This window comes from Trachinotus anak, unplaced genomic scaffold (genome assembly GCF_046630095.1).
Source record: "Trachinotus anak isolate AG129_WGS33_773 ecotype Australia unplaced genomic scaffold, CSIRO_AGI_Tana_v1 ptg000026l, whole genome shotgun sequence".
NCBI classification, from domain to species: domain Eukaryota; kingdom Metazoa; phylum Chordata; class Actinopteri; order Carangiformes; family Carangidae; genus Trachinotus; species Trachinotus anak.
In genome coordinates this window covers 9,438,196-9,459,032 of record NW_027273877.1, presented here as the reverse complement: position 1 = coordinate 9,459,032, position 20,837 = coordinate 9,438,196, and the positions used below count along the sequence as shown (strand labels likewise).

Below are 20,837 nucleotides of genomic sequence, written 5' to 3'. Positions count from 1 at the left end.
CACTGGGACATTTCCTGTGATTGAAATGACCTTATAGTTTCATTCATCTCCATGTCATTTAATTATATAAACAACAATATCTCCTCTTCCCTCTGTCCAACAGATTGTGGCTGTGTGGACATCCCGTTACGGTTCCAGGCAGACCATGTGGGGCAGTTCACATGTCAGGTGGTCCTGAAATCTTCATGTGATACCAGGGTCTACATGCTGGAGGCGCTGGTTACGTCACAGGTATATGCCAGCTGGTATAAGTTAATGCTGGATTGCTTGTTGATTCATGTGGTCCATGATTAATATAACTAAGTCTGTCTCCTTGGTGACCACAGGGAGGATCCATTCACTTGGACTTCAGTTCACCTGCTCACTGTTCAGTCATGCAAGACATACCAGTGGTAAGAGGCATGGGAATTCTCAAGTATTAATCAGTCTGTGTGTGTGTGTGTGCGCGTGTGTGTGTGTGTGTGTGTGTGTGTGTGTGTGTGTGTGTGTGTGTGTGAGTGTTTGTGTGTGAATAATGATATACTATAGTTTATTACTATTACTTTCATAAGGAGAAACTGTTTTCTCAGAGGAGAGGGGTAATCTTGACTATCACTCAGAGAGCATGGCTGAAATGTGTTTTTGTGGCAAAATATTTACTAATGATGAGTTGAAGTCAAACTATCAGGCCTGTGTGTCTGTTTACAGCACAACGAAACCCACCAAGACTGGAACATGCACGCCGAGGTGTGTGGTGAAGGATTCTCTGGTCCAAAGTTTTTGAATGTACCAGCTGGGACAAAAGTATGCTACCCCCTCTCCTTTCACCCTGCTGCGCAATGCATTGTCATGGTAATGCTCTTTTTTTGTTGTGGTTTCATTGTTTTCTTTCTTCGTGTTACTGTGTTTGTTTGTCTGTCTCCTCCTTTGTCACATTTTTGCTGTTTATCTTCTCAGCATGATGTACACTTTCTGATAAACATGAAATCTTTACAGCATGGTCTTTAGTGTGTGTTCAGGATCAGCAACAGCAACAATGTGGGTAAAGTCTGCTTTGAAAATCTCCCTGGTACCAAGGCTCATCTGCCAAGCCCTGACATTTGGCGGTACAGCCCCTGTGAGCGCCTCAAACAGCAGCACACTCTCCGCTCTGTGCGCCTGTTAACATGTAAAAACTGACGGGGGAGGGAAAAAGTGTTATGCATTGGCCGGGAATCGAACCCGGGCCTCCCGCGTGGCAGGCGAGAATTCTACCACTGAACCACCAATGCCTTCCTGCTCAGGGGAAAGGGGGTGGAGCTCAAGAGGGAAACATGCTGCAGGAGGTTCCTGTGTTGGTTTTTGCGTTGTCTCTCTGTTTGCTTGTCTGTTACACTGAATGGCCTCAATAGCTTCCTCTCTGTATACTGATAAAATACAGATGCTTTCAAATACTAACTATTACTGGAATGAACCCAGGGTTTTTCCCAGGGTTTCTGAAGGGCTATGGCTCACATTGGTAAACCAGATCTTAAAGTGTTTGTATTTGAACTGTAATTTCCTCCAATTGTAACAGTGCTTTGCAACTTAACATAATTTCTGTGAAATTGATCTGTAGGCTGGTCACTTTCTCAGTGGGTGTAATCCCTGGGCAGCTGAGTGAGTTACTGCATTCCTCTCTCTCCCTCTCTCATTCCTCTCACTCTCATTCTTCCTCTCTCAGAAGCAGCATTTGTCAGACTCTTTGAGCTCAGAATCTGTGACACTCGTACTCTTTGGCCATTTGACAGATTTTGTTCCTGGTTTATTTCGACAGGGAACATGTTGGGAGACATTATCAACTTGTTTTTAGTTGTAACCTGCAGCTTAAACACTTTGAGGGCTGACCAACTATAAAAGACTCTATAAATGGACTTAAACACTTACTAGCCTAGCAAGTCTGGAAAAACCCATAATGCATAACTCTTGTTACTGTCTCCATTCAAAAAGAATGTATGATGTAATGAACATGTTACTGTCTTGTGCTCAAAAATAAGATGACACCCACTTTTCAAAGCTAATATCCAGAAAAATTACAATTATATTTGGGCTAATACTTTTGTTTTTGCCACCGTGGTAGAGAAATCTCATCAAAGTTTTTTTGCTGCTCATTCATCTTAGGCACTGAACAAAAATGCTTAGATGCTGCATGTAAGTCTTACAATGATATGGAAAACCTATAAACCACAATGTGGAAATGACGCATATTAAGAATATTATTAGGCAGGAAATATCATCCTCTAATTTATTGCAGATTAGATTTGAAAATTGTCACTGTCTTATCCATGTATGCATGTATGTATAATGTATGGGGTTCCCCGAAGGACAAACCACAAATATTAAGGGTGAAATCACAAACATTAAGGGAAACACACTTCAAATCTAGAAATGCAACAAATGTGAAAATATGTACAAATTGGGAAAACACATGCAACAAGAATTACTACACTTGAACTGCTCCAAGACCCCAGAGGGAGTGATGGCTTGAGTTGGATAAACCGCAATGGCCAGATACTATCTGGGCTATATGTGCCTAACCTAACGTAACCTAACCTAACCCCTTATTAAGCTTTTACATTTTGTTTAGGCAAGAAAGCATCTATGAAGTTTTTAGTTTCATCCATTTATAATGTCTGTTTGGAAATTAGCTCCAGCGTTTTTAGAGATGTGAGGACCCTCATGCCAGGTAAGACCAGCCATCAGCTCAGCGGGTTGCACTCCTGCTCCTCTGAGGACTGGCCAATTACTGCTGGCCGTTGTCCCAGGTAGAACAGTGTTATCTTGGCAAGTCCTTTGGTAATTTACTGTTGGCTCTATTGTCCGTAGCTTTTTGAAATATGTTATAATTCCTTATGGAAGATAAAATTTGGTATTTAATCTTTATAATATACTATTTGTTGCTGCCAGTTCATCTGAAGGTAAAGCTGAATAAATAATAAATCCATGTTTTATTGGACAGTCTAAAGCTGGGGTAGGCAGATAGTTAGTTGGCGTTAGTGAGCAAAAATTCCATAATCGCCTTTCAGCAAATTGTAATTCAAGAGGTCTGGGAGCAAACGAGACATCTGCACCTCCTCTTGGCTCTGTTTTCAGACTTTAGGAAATGTAGCCCATGATGTGAGACTTCGGCCAACTTTGTTTTCCTGTAGCATCTAAAATTGTTGCAGTGGTTGGTTGTGTGGGTAGATTTACCATGAAAGCAGGTGATGAGTGGCTGTGTTGAAAGTGCTAATAGTTTAGCTAAAGGCTCACACCTGCAAAAAATATATATAAATGAAAATGAGTTCCACCTATATTATCTATTACAGTTTTCCTTTTATATACATCACAGATTGGACAACAGATGTATCTTTTCAGATTTTTCCCCCCTATGAAGGCTCTTTACTAGAGCTGAGCTGCTGATATTAGCAAGGATGCTGCTTTTGAAGCTGCAAATAGTTTTCCTGTTCCAGGGAGTTTGGACTCAACAGCTCAGCTGGGCTCTGGTGACTCTACCTTCCATACTGTGACAAAATAATCTTCAAGAACTCACTGTCAGATTTCTTCAGGTAAAAGGGTCTAATTGACAGTGAGTTCCGAATCAAGCCCATCACTCACCACAGAGCACTTACAGTGTAGCAGTTGTTGTTGCATGTGTTTTCCCTATTTGTTTGTGTTATGGTGTGGTATTTGTATCCTCCCTGGATTTCCCTTGATGTTTGTGCTTTCACTCTTTTCTGTGCTTTGTCCTTAGGGGCCACCGTAGTAATCAGCCTCGTTCATGCATCCGTGTGAGAACGCTTGGCTGCAGCTGAGAGTCTGTTTGCTGTTGTTCCTCTGTGTGCACACTTCGCACTGAACACCAGTTAGTGTGTCTGACTGCCTGGACCTGATCCTAACCCCCACAGGGCAAGCTGTCCTTACATAATGACTGTGACGGTACTGAGCACGTGTTTACCCTCAGAGGAGTGGGGGAGCACCCCCTGCCTGTGGACCATGTGGTATTACACTGCCCTGTTGGAAAGACCACACACACTCAGTTGGATGTCCCCAACTACAGCCAGGATAAACTCACTCTCAAGGTATAAACACAACTGCTATACATACTGTTACATACTGTTACTGATGCACATTCGGGAACACACAGGAAACTCACACTCATTCAGTTTAATGTTTGTACAGGTAATAATGCCTTTTTGCTTTGTGGTTTTATTTTTGTTTTGTTTTTTCCTTTTGTATAAAAGAAGCAATAATGAATACATGGACATGTTGTGCTGTTATCATAATTAATACAATAATTGAAAAACCAAATTTGTAAAACATAAAATAGAGTGGAGGAATCACAATTTGCCTGTGGTCTGACAGTGTGATGAACTGTGTTGTGTAACCTCAGTGTGTATTGTGAGCCATTTGCAAGTAAGTGTCTATTTGAATGCGTGTGGATCTTATAGAGCACATTTTTATTTCATTCTTTGTGTGTGTGTGTGTGTGTGTGTGGCTGTTTTGTGTCTTGTGTGTTTGTGTATATTCATGTAGGTGGTGACAGATCTATCTGTTGTGAGTGGCACCCCCTCCCTGGAGGTTAAACCTGGTCACAGCGCTCCATACATCCTAGCTGTATCACCATGGAAACGAGGGAAACAGATCGGTGATTCTTTCTTTCCCCCACCATGTGTTATGTGTCTGATATTGTTGCATTGTGTTGTTTGTTAGTGTGTAACGTGGAAGACAGCTGCTGTCAAATGCCGGCTAAATGAGTTTATCATGTTCTATTATATTTGCTTCAACAGATGCTCACAGACCATATTCTTGGTGTTCTTAGGTTTAATGCCTGCTTTAAATACTGTGGTTTTACTGTGTGCACCACTGTTGTGGTGTTTGTTTTGTATGCCTTTAGGCAAACTTGTATGTCTGTATTTGTGTACACATCTACAGTATGTTTGAATTGGCATGACTACTAACATGAATTTAAAAAATGATTATAATTACATAAATAAAACAAACAAAAAAAATTAACTGAGCCCTTCATCCTCAACCTGCAGGTTGTGTGTCATTTGTTGAAACTGATGACATTCAAGAGGCAGACAACGACAAAGGTGAGCTCAGTGTTGTACCAAAATCTGTGCATGAGCCACTCCGAGCTTAGAGAGCTTCAAAAATGTTTCACAAATAAGGGTTCTTTTGATTCTAATGTTAAGTGTGTGTACGTGTGTTTGCATTCATACCGTATTTATACATGTGCACGATTGTCATTCAGGACACGTACTCGGACGCTATGAAGTGTACTTCTCTGTAGAGGTTATTTGTGAGCCACCAGCACCTATCAAGGTCATAGATGTACGCTGTGCTGCTCAGGTAGGTTCTGCAAACATACCCAAACTCTTAGGGTGAAAGTCACAAAGCCTGTTGCATATTACCTTCAAGGGAACACAGTTTTGTAACACCACATTTTTTCATGTCAGCAGAGAATTTACTAAAACTGCAGTGGTAAACCACCACAGCCGTGTGAATTTGTAGCCTACTTCCACAGATATCATCGTCTTCTGTTATAACTTTACTTTGTAACATATAAAGAAGAATTTCAGTCTGTCTATCTATCTATCTATCTATCTATCTATCTATCTATCTATCTATCTATCTATCTATCTATCTATCTATCTTTCCTCTTCAAACCACTTGTTAGTAAGCACACTAAATTCATACTGGCTTTAAGAGCAGTGTTCTGTAGCTGGCTATCTGAAGTGAAAATGGTAAATTCAGGTCAGAATTAATAAATCAGGTACTCTTTCTGCTGCTGGCGCCTGTTACAGGAAAACTTGATCTTCCCTCTGCACTTAGATCAAAAGACTATCAGAACATCACACGGAAAAGCAAAAACAGGTGTCATCTTTGAAATGTTGTGTTCCTAGAGCTCAGTTGCCATAGAGATCCCTGTCAGTAACCCACGAGGAGAGCTGCTGATGCTGGATGTGTACCTGGAAGGAGACGACCTGAGCGGAGCCAAGTGGGTTTCCATTCCCCCACAAGACACTCACACTTACAAAGCTACGTTCTCACCTGGCAGAGTAGGGAAGAGCACGGGCAGGTAAGACTCACCGCACTGTAGTTGACCCGCCCTCTTTTAAGGGAGGTGGTAAAGGGAGGAGGTGACTGATTTCCCTGGAATTGATCCATCAGTTTATTTGTCTGCTTTGAACACTGTGATGAATCTGTTGTATACAGTGTTCACATAGGTTTGCTGTGTGTTTTCTGCCAGTGTGGTGTTCCAGTCAGAGCTGGTGGGGGAGGTCTGGTATCAACTGGAGCTTTATGCTCTTCCCCCTCCAGTCATCACACTCCCACAGACCTGCTGTCAGCTGGGAAAGTAGGTGCACACACACCAACACACACTGTCTCACTGCCTGATTACAGGTTAACATCCCACATTATTACATTATTACATTTTTTTTCCTTTTTTCTTATACAAAATTGAACTCTAAACTGTCGCAGTGAAACATAGTTTATAAAGGAACTAAGAAATGTTGTAAGTGTTGGTTCTAGTTTAGACCTTACAGTGCTATTTCAGAGCTGAATGATATGAAAGACAGATACATACTGTACATTCACTTGTTAACCAACTTTGTCTGGTAGGACATTTGAAAAGATTCAGTTCATCCAGTCACATGTGATGAAACAATTATCTTTAGATTTAACTCAAGCTTGCTTACTATGGTAACCCATTCTGCACAGCTAACCTGCTAACTCTACCTGTTATTGTACATTTCACCTTGGTGAATAAAACTTTCTGAGTGTGTGTGTGTGTGTGTGTCTGTCTGTCTGTCTGTCTGTCTCAGATGGACCAGGCAGACCATTCCCCTGGTTAACCCAACAGCTAAGACTCTGGAACTGATTGCAACCAACAGTAATCCCAGAAATTACACACTGGAAATGGATTCAGGCCGTAATGTGAGTACACACACACTCACACTCATCCTTAGTTATATCACGTTGCACTTGCCCCTGAGGAAACTGATTAACCATTGTGTGTGATGTTCATCAATGTTTAATGGATAATTCATTCATTTGCCTGAGATTTCGTCTCGGCTCAGTGTATTAAGACATTTGATGACAATTGTTGTGTTAACCAAGAGTCACTATTGTCATTTGGAAGGAAGAGACTTGTTGTATATCTGGATAGAAAGTGTGGGTTGCCTAGCAGTGTGATTTAGAGGTTTTGTCTCTTTTAGCATTAGTGTGTTTATCCCTCCTTACTGTACCCTTGACAGCTGTTCTGTCTTTGTTTGTGTTTGTGTGTGTGTGTGTATGTGTGTGTGTGTGTGTGTGTGTGTGTGTGTGTGTGTGGTACAGCTTATTGTGGAGCCCCACTCCTCCACCGAGCTTGGTGTCTGTTTTACTCCGTCATCCATCGGAGAAGGGAGCCACACAGCAAAGATAACTTTCACATGCCCTCAGGTGTTTACACACACACACACACACACACACACACACACTCACAATAACACATACAGATACACATAGAGTAGGCACAGGGATGATTCACTTGTTTTTAATTTACAGCCTCATCAGTCCCAGTCATCCATGTCAGGCTTAGAGTAATCAGATTACTTCATAAAACTTTTCATTGGCTCAGGCTGTACATTTCATTTAACACACAAGAGGCTGTTTAAACACTTCTAGAAATATTTCCTCAATAAGAAAACTAGAAACCTTCATATCATACAAGTTACATAGCTTGACAACAAGCTAACAACCAATCAAATTGCAGAATCAAAACTATTTCTTACCAGTCACATGATAGTCTTTTATGAACAGGGAGTCCACTTCCTGAGACAGGCATAGCAGTGTTGACTGAGTTAGCCAACATGTTGTGGAGTGAACGTCAGATAGAAAGACAGAAGAGAGAAGTGTCAGCACAGAAAGTAACATCAGAAGACAGAGCTGAAGTCAGAACTGTCTTAAAGCATGTCCATTAACCCAGGGTGAGACTAGAGAAATTATCATGGGACTACAAGATGGGTGGCCTCCAATTTCACTCTTTGGCAGCACAATTGAGATTTCTGTCATCTTTATTTGAATGTGACTCTGCCCGCTCTTGGACACCATTAATTTACATGATCTTTTATCCCTAACCAGCTGTTTCCTCCTGTCTCCACTTTTTATGTTAAGATAATGTCCCACTGCTGCCGCTAATTTAATATTTAACAGACAGACATGAGGATACGAAACGGATTGGTGATGTGTGAGGTGTTACAGTCTGAAATGCAATCAAAGACCTGTACTTTGGAATCACTTTTTTCCCAATATAAACACAACAAATACTGTTGCTTTGTTAAAACAATATTTCAGTATTTTACAAATAATTTGCATCGCTGCTGAGAAAATTGATATCATTCACATGTACACAAATTAGTGAGGTTTACAGGTGTTGGCAGGCTGTTTTATTAGGTTAACTTTTTTCCCCAGTTTCCAGTCTTTATGCTAAGATAAGATAACTGTCCTGGCTGTAGCTTCATATTCAACAGATATGCGTCTGGTATCACACAGTACTTTTCAAGAATGTAGGCTCTGAATCTTGTAGTAGGAAATTATTATTGTCTACAATACATCTGTAGAATATTTTCTAAAATGGCATGAATGTAAAAATGGGATTCATTGTTGTAGTGAAAAGGGAATGCATACGACTGTTCTCTCTCCAAGTTTCATCCCTTGACCACACATTTTCTTTGTCCTCCCTCCTCTGTATTCCCATCATGCTTTCTCATTTTTTACTTCATTGCTCTCCCTCTGGCCACCTGTGTATGTGTTAATCTGTCTCTGTCATTCTTCAGTTGCAGGAATGGTGTGTGTTGTTGAGTGGGCGTGGCCTTAATCCAGAGAGCGAGGAGCCTCTTAGCATTTCATCCGTGATTGGCTCCAGCACCTCCATCACCATTCCCTTCACAAACCCCACTGAGCTCCCAGCCACGCTCAGTATCACACTCGCAGGCTTGTCTTCCTCCACACGTTGTCACTCATGTGTTGCTGTTGTGTGCATGTGACACACTCAGACATGTTTGTAACACTGTGTGTACTTGGTATTTTTTCATGTATCAGATGAGGACCCAAGTGGTGCCCCTGACCGCCACCCAGCCACAACAGACAAGGAGGTCTTCTCCGTCCCTCTGAGCCTCACTGAAGGTGTGATAACAAAGTGTGGAACAAAGTTTTACCAGGCAACACATACCATTCCAAAAACTATTTAGAAAATTGTTTCTTTGAAGCAAGATCAGAGCTAAACTGCAGTCACTGTACATTTTTACATTTTCCTTGCAGAGATTTCATTCCTGATTAATTTGGTGTTATCTATGCTGTAGTAAATGCAAGTGGCATTTAGTTCTACAGTTTACAGTGCAGCCAAACAAATTCATGTTGTCCTAATAAAAATCTATTAATCTGCATTTTCCATTACACTGCACATAGTACAACTGGTTCTCCACACAGCAGCAGGACCCAGTAAACAGAGTAGGTCAGCTTACTGAGGAGTTGGCCCGTCACCTGCAGCTCTTCATCTAACAGCTCACCGTGGCTGCTCCTCACCCTTCCATTAGTCTCTACAATATTTAAAAACAATGCCCGAAGCAGTTTTATTGAACAATCACCGTCAGCACTAACCTCGGTGACAATTAGTGTTTTGTTAATGTGAGGAAGCAGCAGTAGGATGCTCTGTTTGCATGAGATGAAATTTAATGCACCTCTGACATGATATAAAGAGAGTGAACAGTAAACAATGAAGCTAGACTCCACCACTAACAATGAGAACAACCATATAGAGAGGTAATTACAGAATCTAAATACCTTAAATGGCTGTTGAGGAAAAATGCCAACTATAGTAATATTAGTATAAAAATGGGGTTTGATTTCATGAAAACATTAACCATCCTAAGGAAGAAACTCTTTCATTTGGCAACAAAACAAAAATATTCAGCAGATGTTCAGTATGGCAAAGATTCAAAAGAAGCCATGATAAAAGTCCCCCTGCACTAAGTGGCAGTAGGAATGTGGAGAGCCTTTAGTCTTCATCAGCTTCTAAATGAGTGAACCTGAGACTATATCCCACAGAAATGAGTTTTCACACAGGTCTGAGTTTTTCTTTTAGTTCAGCAGATATCAGCAACAAATGTGAGAACCATTGCAATTATTTCAATGAGTCTCGGTGTGCAGAGTGAGCGTTTGTATTTCTCATTTTATTACTGGGCAGAAAGCCTTAAAAGATACATGTGATTGTGTGTCTGTTCTCCATCTTGGCTGCAGGTGTACACATCGGCGAAGGGGCCAGTTTGGATGTGCCCGTTGTGTTTGTGCCCAACTCTATGGAGCTGCAACAGGCCTGGCTCTGCATCACTATGAAGCCCCTCAGCAGCCCAGGCAATAACATTATCAACAACATGAGGTGTGTATGCATGCGTCTTATTGTCTGCATGCTCACTGTGATGTTAAAGGTGTTCTGTCCATTCACAGGATTTGCACTGTGTGACAACAGTACAGTGTACATAGAAAGTACCATCTCCGCTGCAAGTATTGTGTATTGGGTGGAAGAGAAATAACACCCAGGACACGTCATCTGTCACAAGGCTAACACACTGACAAACACATTCACACTCTCTTTGACAGCTTGGAACACCTGGAGGAAACACCAGGGAGTGTAATCCCTTATTATTACGGGATTGTCCAATGGCTTTGGCTCAGTTTTCACAACAGAGTTTCAATAGAGTTTCATTCTTACCTGCAGAATCCCATGCTCAGACCTCAGAATACAGACGCCTCAGCAAAAGAGTCAGTGCACTACCCTGATGAGCAGCATTGCTACATTACTGCTAATTAGAAGAGAAATGAAGTTAAAGCATTGTAAAATACTGTAATCAAGCATACTTATATTTAATATTTTAAATATATTTGACTAGATTATGTCTAATGGACAAAATGTTGGATATTCAACCCATTCTGTCATTCCGTTAAAAGAATATAGGAGCAAAAGCTCTGTGGAAAAGCAAAAAAATAAATCACTGTGCTCTGATGACTTTCTGTGTACAGCTGTGGCTCTGGTATTAGCTCCTGGCAAAGTCCTGGCACATGAATCTGCGCCTGGCATATTTTCAAGTCAAGTTCTGGTTCATTGCTGATCCCAAATGCTGAAGTGTGAAAACTGACTGCACTAATATTTCAGGTCAGAGCAGGAGTTGTCAACCATCTGTTGGATTTACCCTCTCTGTGGGATTCCCATGGAAGTGCCTGTTGAGAACTCACCACTTGGCGTGGTCCAGTGTGAAGTGGGCTGCCAGCTGGAAAAGAAGGTGGATGTACTGCTCAGTGGATGTGTGCCGGGGAATCAAGACCGGAAAGGACAGGATGGTGTGTGCCAGTTTGTGATTCTTTTGTAGTGCGGACTTGAAATATCAGAAAAACAATTGTGGTGATCATTTTTAAAATTTGTTATAATGATCAGATAATTCAAGGGTCATGATTTAAGGTTGACATTCTCTAATAGTTGGAAATTGTCTTTACTGTCAGAAGTTAAAGGAGCAGTAAAATCTTTTTTCTTCATCACTTCAAAAGTAGAAAGATGAATACTTTATGATAAAGTCTCTGCTGCAAATTATTGTTACGATTATAATGGGTTTATTAGTGCTTAATTTTATTAGTTATCTAGTAACTGCACTGATAACAAGATGAAATGCTTCAGGGTCTGTCTGATTCCGCTCAGCAGGTGATTGATTGATGATCACATTGCATGTTTTCCTCAGTTGTGGTCATAATCACATGCTGATGTGTAGCTGCACAGACATTAGGCTGAAGTTAGTTTGATAAACACCAGTAGTGATTTTTTTTTTAACATGTAGCATGAAGATGTTTTTTGGGGTTTTTTTTCCAGTTAATGCACTTGGTTAGAGGGATTGAAGGAAATTAGATTTGTTAAAATTCACTCAGTCAGTCTAATACAGCTGATCTATTTTTGGAGAAAGATCCTTTATCTCTGTTTCCTGTCAATGTGGTAGTTTAATGGTGGGGGGGCAGGAAAGGCGAGCCTTTTGGACCATAAACTCTTAATGTCCTTACTGTGAGCTCTTTAATAGCTTGTGACTGATGCCGGGCCAGAGGTGTCCACTACATCCAATAAATGTCTTACTCAATAGAATCTCATTTGAGCTGAAGTGGGTTTAAAGTTTGTATTAACCAGCTGGACACGTATTGCATTGTTGTTGCAAATCTTTACCATATTCAGACCAGAGGGCAGATGCACCATCACATTCAACCTCTCAAATACATGTAACAAATGCCACTCCTGTATAATGACCACTGGTGTTATGTGCAGATAAAGACCTGAAAAACTGTGCTGCTGTGAGTAATAATAATCAGAGTCGATGCTGCTCTCACTGTCCTCTGTGTGTCCACAGTACAATTGAGATAAAAGCTTTTTCAGCGTAATTACATGCTTCTGCATTTCTTCATCTAACCACTTCACCTGTCTGTGCCTCCCTTCTGTTTATCTTGTTTCCTTACAAACCAAAACCAACCTGCTTCTTTGTTTGTTTTCTTTTAACTGGTGCAGAAAAGAAAACTCGTGCAATGTGTTTATAACAGCAAACTGTGGCTTACTATTTTTATAAGCAGGTCTAAATTTTCTTGAGTAGGAATAATGAGGAGTTAAAGTTTGCAAGCATTGCAGACATTTCTTGATGTAGTTGCTCAAGTACAGTCCACTCCAGCACAGCAGCTCAATTAGATCTTTTCAGTTCCTTTTCATCCTCAGTCCTCCCACCTCTTTACATCTGGACAGTTTCCCAGGTGACGGTGGAAGACTTCCTTTGCAAGGTGTATTCAAACAGCGAAGCAGAGCACTCTGAGGTGAAGGACTACTGCCTTTCTGCCTCCATCGAGTCAGTGAGGAGGGACCCTGAGACAGGCAACGCAACACTCACTCTTAATCTAGTCTACGCTCCCCTCAGGCCATGCAGGTGACTGTACAACACACACACACACACACACACACACACACACACACACACACACACACACACACACACTGTTTTCAAAGAAAACATGAGACAGAGAAACAAGTATGCAGGAAAATGGAATACGCACTCATGTACATTTTTTATTACAAATTATTATAATTTATCATTATTACTGTTATTATATAAATTATATAGTTTTACTAGTTAAAGCAAACAAACACTTTGCACAGAAACACTCCAGAAAAAGAAATATACACACAAATACACAATAAAAAAAGGAAACAAACAGGCCCATTTTGAAAGACAAATCACAGTCACACACACCACATTAAAAATCAAACAACAAAACACACACAGATGCCTGCACATTGTGAGACAGAGAGAGCTGCAGACGTACACAAACACTCATTACCAGAGAGAACTAAACACACACACTGTGAGACTATTATATGGACTCCGAGGGAGGAAGACAAACGCTTCAGAAGTTGAACAGCACACACAAACGCACACGTACACAAAGGAAAGAGACAAAATTGCGCACACTCAGAGAAACAAATATGCACACCTCCTCTGTGAGGGGAAAGGAAACAAAAGGATGCTAATAATAAAACAGAGAAACAAAACAAGCATATACAATGCTAGCACATTCTCTCTCTCTCTCTCTCGCTCTCTCTCCCTCCCTCTCCCTCCTGCACACACACACACACACACACACATACACACACAGGGGATAAAACTGTTTGTTGCTCTCTCTCTGCTGTGTAAAGTACAGATAACACACTTGAGTCGGGCGTTGTGAGTAAAAAACTGCATTCATTTATCTCTGGTCTTTCTCCCTCTACCTCACTCTCTCTCCCACCCTCTCTCTCTCCGGTGGGTGTGGCCTCTGCATTCATTTATTATTGTCTACATGTGCTGAGTCTTAATGTTTGTAGCTAAAGGTTGCAGTGCTCTCTCAGAGGTAAAGGGGAAGGCCGACTCATTAGTAGCCTCTGCTTTAACGATACTCACCATGTTAGGTCAGATCCCCACAGACTGCACATTAACTTTGTTTTGACCTGAAAACACATTTGATGCTTCTTTTTTTTTTATTGAGACACCAAGGATCCTCCTCATGCATTTATAATCCTCCACACGTATTTAAAAGCATATTTTGACCTTTGCTTCCAGTGGTTGAATTCATGCCCACATTCACCTACTAGGCCCATACAATTCATGTATAGGGCCTTGGAGGCTTGGGTGATACAAAATTTAATGTCTCGATACAGTCCAGCCCAAATATCACGATCCACGCAAAACTACACCAGATAGTATTACTATATTATGTTATTATGTTTTTAAGTGTTTTTTTAAATAATACACAATTACATTATTGTATTTTATGTTTCAGGTATAAGCGACGCTGCTACTAAGTAGCAGTTTAAAGTTTTATTTGTCGCGTGCCATATGTACAATGTACAATAAGCAAAGCAGTGAAATGAGGGTTAGACTCAACAGCAAAGCAGACTGCAGAATAAATAAACAAAAGTGATGATATTATGAAAAATATTGCACCTGGCGAGAAATATGTTTATATATATTTGATATTATCGAATCTCGGTCCAGGCCTAGTGCCTAGCTGGAGATTACTGGGTAATCAGTTATTTACTGTTTATTTCATTATGTTCATGCACAACAAAATTAAATCAGTTTAATATTCCACAAAACAAAACTCGTACAAACTCATACAACCTCACTAATTACTGGACCAGCACTCCTTCCCTCTAGTTTCAATTTTCATTCATTCCAACTGCCTGGATGAAATTAGGAGTGCCCATCAGTGCTTCATATACAGCACACAAGCAAATAGGAATTAAATTATTCACAACTTAATGTCTTTTCATTCTTTGCTTGTGAACTGAAGGACCTATATTGTAGGCAGCAGAATTGTCTCACAGATGAGAACACTGATGGGGAAAATGTATTAGGGGAGTCACAGTGAGAAGAAGGAATGGGCATATATCTTGTTATTGTTCGTTCCTGATCGATACTGGATTTTTTAGCCTCATTTTCGAGGTAGGCATCTTCTTGATATTGTAGACAATTACAAAACAAATTTTGATTATATTATCAAATTTGCATTTGATGATACAAGATGGCATTTCATCCAAAAATGGTATGTATAATCAACCAACTATCAAAATAAATAATGGATATTTATATCTTATTTATATCTTCACCCAATCTAGAGGTGTTCATCAGTGGTGCCCGTTGTCTCCATACTCATACATACGTAACTGAAATTTTGGCTCTAACAGGTTTAAAACCAGATGGGATAGCAACAAAAATAACATTATACACAGAAGATGCTACAGTCAGAAGATCCTGACTTTAATCAAAATGTCATGGTTAAAACCAGACTTTGAAAAAAGCACTATTATGAGAACAGGACCTTTGACTAAACAATCTTCATTATGTAGATTCTGTAATGGCATTGCATTTGTTTTTCTATTATCCATATGTTGTAAGGTTGTGGACCAATATCCAAGATTGGCTAGAAATTTATTTTAAATAGGCGCCTTTATATTTATATGTTTGGGGTTCTGGGTGTTAACTGTTGCCACATAACAAATACAATTATTCTTTGGTATTAGGTATTTTAGGTATAGGTAGTAATATTTAGGTATTTTAGGTAAAACATTTATATTTAAAGCTCAAGAACTGATTTGAACCAGAAAAAAACACACTGCAAAGCCAATGTCTTGAAAAAAAAAAAAAATGCTACAAACCATCATGAAATAGCACAACACAACATGAAATGAGGAAAGAATTTCCTCTGGTGAAAAGTGGGAAGATTTAAAATTGTAAATATACTTGCTTCTGTCATATGTACATTTCACTTCCTAAATGCACTGCATTGTCAGTGTGATATTTGAAATACTGAAGGGATTCTACAGAATTACATTTATCAGGGTTAAAATCCATCACTGATGCAGTCTGGGAGAGAACAGGAAACTCTCTCCTTCCTTCATATCATTACTTATCTATCAAAGTGCTAAGTGTCATGCAAGCATCATGATTAAAAGGTCCTGCCATGTCTGAATAAAGATGTGACTGAAACTCATCACTTTAACAGATAGATGAACCCAGCTTGTCATGTAATCTATGTCTGAAAAGAGCTATAGATGTGACTGCTCCAAATTACAGATTCATCTGTTGTTTCTATTCAGAAACTTAATCGCCTGAAATACTCTTGTAATTTCATCTTAACCTGTGTAAAGTTTTGTTCATATGGCTTCAAAAAAGCTTTGATGATGAGAAATACTTGTTGCTCCTGTAAATCCTATTTTTATTGAATTCGCTGTTCGGTTCTTAACTTTTTCTACACTTCTAAACTATTATAGCCAGGAGTTTAAAATTATTTTGGTCTGTTGGTAATGTAAAATCTGTCTTGCTTGAAACAAATACTGTTAATCTGCCACCAACAGCTGGTGCTCTGTTGCTAGTAGCCAAGTGTTTTTGTAAAGGAACAAAACTTATGTTTACATTCATTAAATCCTGGATTTGACTTCCTAGCAGTCTTCTTCTGCCCTGCCTTGGCACTTTGCACAAGCACAATACCATGATAACAATAACCTTCCTAGAGGTCAAATACTCCACAAGGTACCTTTAAATGACCGTTACTTCCATCTGTTGTGCTTGGAATATCGATTGTAACTTACATGTAATAGAAATGTCTGACCTCCTTGTTAAAAGTTAGGAATTACCCTATTCTCTACCGTCCTCTTTACTGTACATTGCATGTGGCATCCTTCTGAATGATGAGTACATTCATTTATCAGCCCCCATCTTCATCTGCACAGTCCATTAATGAGGCGTGCCCTGGTAGAATCAATACCTCCGAGAGCTAATGACTTCTCCACGAGGAAATGACGGGGGGTGTGGCGCCGTTAATAGGCTCTTCCATTATCCACGTTACTTCTGAGCGGGTAGTGAGATGAGAACAGCGAGGATCATAAGCGGGAATATTTAAGATCGGTTTAGTGAATCATATTTTTTTCAGATAAATAGGAATGCTCAAATTCCACTTTTCAAGATAGATTAGGGTGGAAGAATGATTTGAAGAAAACACGCGTGGAGAGCAGACTCTAAATCAAAGGTATTCGTCTTTGCGCCATGGGGGGCTAACCTCATACAGGTTTTTATTCCAGCGATAGCCGGCAGCAGCTCATTTCACTGATTAGTTACCCATCTCTGAATAAAGTAAATCAGTGAAATCAGCCGCTGTACTCACCGGCTGAGATATAAACCTGCATACATTTCACGCCTCATCACATATAGAATATTCCTGCTGTAACTGATGGTTTTAGCCGCGCTGGCAGAATGGCTCCAGGTTTGTCAATCTGTCGGTCAGGCCACCACAAAAATGTTTCAACTGCCAATAAATGGATTGCTGTGGAAGGTTCTACATGTCCATAGTCACCAGAGGATGACTTTGTGTTGTACAGTTAAAGTCTGTTCCAATTTCTTATCTGTGCCTTAGAGTGAAAAATGTCTCCAGACAAATACCTGAAAGCACAAGGGCAACAGAAGGGCTTATGTTTAATCTGTGGATTAATATGGATCAATATGTGTATGTGTAAATGTGTGTGTGTCCAGGCACTCAGTGGTCCTCGCAGTGCAGTGTGTGTCCGGCAGGATGTGGGAGTTTCCCATTGCTCTCATCGCTACAGAGTCTCAGGTGGATGATGTCATCCTCATTGAAGCCACAGAGGTGGGAAAGACTTCAGCTGTAGGCTTCCGCCTGACCAGCACTACAAGGTGTGTGTGTGCGTTTTTACTAATTTGCTCTTATTGCACCTAAGATTCCTAATTATTAAAAACAAACTGCAACTCACTGCGCCTCTAACATGAAGTTTTGCCCTTTCTGACCAATAAGTGAAGATTTTTTGGCTGTGAGTACTGTGAGAGCTACTGTGAGAGAAATTTAGTTTGCTGACAGACTTTGCAGATTTTATGGACAATAACAACATAGAAAACAACAACATAGCGTCACCATGTTGTTCATTGTATTTATGGTGGTGCAGTGTTTGAATACATGGAATGACTGATTGCAGAAGGTAGAAAATGAGACTGAAACCTCCTACTGTTTCATCATTGCTCAAGATGTCTACATCATTTATTCATCCAATCATACTTATGTTTTAGCACCATAGCATTAGCTCTTAGCAAGTATTAATGTGAAGTTTTGGTTCCAGGAGGTCGGAGCCATTCACAATGTCGCTCCTGCCGGGCAGCAGCAGTGAGTTCACAGTGACTCCAGCCTCAGGTGTGTTACCTCCTGTTGGTTCCAGTGGAGCCCTTATCACTGTGTCCTTCACACCCTCCACACACAACAAGAGACACGAAGCAAGACTAACAATCCAGGTACTTAGATTTCATTTTTTAAAAATAGTGCTTTAAATTACAATTTCAGTTTCATTAATAAATGTCAAGCAAGAAAAAAAAGTGATTAGTTAATTCACTCTCGCTGAATATCAGAGGTGGGGGATTTGACTCACATAACTTGATACTATACAACGCATAACAACACTGATACAAGACTCAAATTGAGTTTGACTTGTATTCATGACTTGAGACTTGAATTGACTTTTTTAAAATTTAATATATTTGCATTTTTCTCAATACTGAGAAGTTCCATTTGGTATTTGAAAACTTGACTGGGTGATTTCTAGCGCGATGACCACAAACCAGGCAAACCTGTTAGGATGCAACAGACCAGCACAGGCCAATGCACAAGGCAGCAAACGTCAAAATGACCACCTCCTGTAATCCACTAAAATGTGGAGTGAAGGAGGAAAGAAAACAGAGCACAGTGCAACTTCCACATAGAGATGTAGAGTCATAGTTTGGTCAAATCAATTCAGAACTTTTTGGGTAATCCTGCTGAAAAATGAACAGACACGGGTGAAAACATAATCTCCTAAGTGGAGGTAATGATAATAATAAGACTGATAAGACAGATCCAGACTCTACATTGCCACAAAAAGTCAAATATCAGTGAGATTTATAAGGTGTAAGCAGCTGCAACAGTTTTTTGTTAATGTTGAAACTAAAACTAAACCTGTCATGACCACTGTCTCTTAACTGATTTAAATGTAGAAACTGGGGCTGATCATCAGAATTTCCTATAACTTGACTTAACGCGGGGAATCGAATTGATTCTCACCACAGTAACTTGGGAATTGACATCAAACAAACCAAAGTAATTCATTACCCACTTTTACTGCTTCACCAGACTTTTGTTTAGAATAAGATAAAATGTCAGGATTGTGGTTGATTAACCTGCTGAACAGGATTTTCCGTGACAGATATAAAGATCTATTATACTGTTCAAAGGTAAAACTATGCTTGCCATCATTCACATGCAAACCTACAGTAATCAGAGTTGCATTAATTAACAGCTGACCACTTTTATTACAGGCAGCAGACATGCAGTGGACCTACGAGGTGAAAGGGAAAACCCCTCATGACTCCCCACCCCTGTGCACATCCACCAGTGGCAGCTCCTCTGTGCTTCGCTCGGCCAGTATACGTCAGAGGAACTTTGTTTCCCGCAACCTTCGACTTCCCTCCCTCGCTAACTCATCCCCTCTCAAAGTCCACAGATAAAAACATCATACAGCTCTCTCATACAGCTAAGGATATTCAGTTTATTCTCATTTCATATCTCTCTTACAGCCAGTGCAGTTTTTTTTTTATTTGGCAACATTTACCACACAATGTCACCTTCAATTTAGGAGATGCCTCTATATTTTCAGAATGAACTCTTGTTTGGAAAGGCACAGTGCCACATTGATGGTGTTGTTGATGGGTTTCACCATTTGTACTTTTTTGGGCTCATTAGTTAGTGTTTCTCATCTGCAGTTTTAAAGAGCTATTTTTATGCCAATGCAAAGATGGTTTCTGCATGCCTCGTGGCAAGTGATGGAAATTTTAGCAGGGTGACGATGATAACTATCTTTTATTGTAATTAACCCTGTAGTAGCTCCTTAATTTGAACAAATCTCTACATCTCACAAATCTTAACATCTCACACATGTTGAAACGCATGACATGACGCTGCATGCACTGTCATTGCCATGTACACTAAAGCCAGCACTTGCAAAAATCTGTTTCTCCTCATGTCTTTGTCCTTCTGTATAAGTGGTATAGACTGAATCAGTAAAATCTGTAAGTTATAAAGGCATTTCCGGGGTTTCTTTCATCAGTGTACCTCATCAAAAGAGCCTGTATCCCTGAAGTTTTACACATTCATGCAGGTATCAGATGTATGACAAGCAATACATGCTAATAGGGGTTATGTCTCTATTATTTCACATCAAGTAAAATGTTACCAACCTTGTTTTGTTCCGCCCTCATGATCCCCTGTTAGATTACAGAAAGGTTCTGAAGGGAATATAATTTATGGCCAAACTGTTGGTCCATGAATATTGTCACCACAAATTATATTACACTAACCAGGACAACCTTGAAATGTACATCCACCTTTCAGAAAACTTCAGCCTTCCATTCAATAAATCAAACCACAGGAGCCTTTTAAGGCTGTCCAGTGTGTGGGTCTGTGCGCATACTAATGTAGGCTACACATCCAGCATGTCTACATGGCTGTGCTGTATACGGTTGAAGCTGCTTTTTCAGCCAAAAATCTGAACAAGTTGTCTCGACAGATATGTGAAATTTTAGTTCCATTTCCTCGATATTTAAATGTTTTATACTGTTCTTATATAAAGTCAAAGTTGTTGTTTTATTGTTTCCCAACATTGCGTTTAATGTGGCTTTTTTGACACTGATCCACATGAAAACTGTCAAAGTAAAAACCTCAGTCTC

General features: G+C 40.0%; 1 protein-coding gene and 1 non-coding gene across 5 annotated transcripts in view; one reads left to right on the top strand and one right to left on the bottom strand.

Moving 5' to 3' along the window:
* The window catches only part of LOC139609711 (cilia- and flagella-associated protein 47-like), a 50,719-nt gene extending 30,367 nt beyond the window's left edge, over positions 1-20,352 (top strand). For 3 of the 4 annotated variants that reach the window (XM_071464596.1, XM_071464595.1, XM_071464594.1), the window contains exons 49-67: positions 104-231; positions 327-392; positions 688-831; positions 3,885-4,058; positions 4,513-4,624; positions 5,019-5,072; positions 5,234-5,331; positions 5,886-6,061; positions 6,233-6,340; positions 6,810-6,921; positions 7,324-7,428; positions 8,805-8,961; positions 9,070-9,153; positions 10,267-10,405; positions 11,180-11,364; positions 12,791-12,968; positions 17,607-17,768; positions 18,206-18,374; positions 19,431-20,352. In XM_071464596.1, coding sequence (XP_071320697.1) covers positions 104-231; positions 327-392; positions 688-831; positions 3,885-4,058; positions 4,513-4,624; positions 5,019-5,072; positions 5,234-5,331; positions 5,886-6,061; positions 6,233-6,340; positions 6,810-6,921; positions 7,324-7,428; positions 8,805-8,961; positions 9,070-9,153; positions 10,267-10,405; positions 11,180-11,364; positions 12,791-12,968; positions 17,607-17,768; positions 18,206-18,374; positions 19,431-19,619 — 2,540 coding nt within the window. In that variant the 3' untranslated portion in view covers positions 19,620-20,352. The remainder of the gene's footprint in view (positions 1-103; positions 232-326; positions 393-687; positions 832-3,884; positions 4,059-4,512; positions 4,625-5,018; positions 5,073-5,233; positions 5,332-5,885; positions 6,062-6,232; positions 6,341-6,809; positions 6,922-7,323; positions 7,429-8,804; positions 8,962-9,069; positions 9,154-10,266; positions 10,406-11,179; positions 11,365-12,790; positions 12,969-17,606; positions 17,769-18,205; positions 18,375-19,430) is intronic. The other variant, XM_071464597.1, reaches the window with a different exon arrangement.
* On the bottom strand, positions 1,180-1,250 carry trnag-gcc (transfer RNA glycine (anticodon GCC)). The gene has a single exon. It is a non-coding gene; the product is annotated as a tRNA-Gly (tRNA).
* Positions 20,353-20,837: the final 485 nt, after the last annotated feature.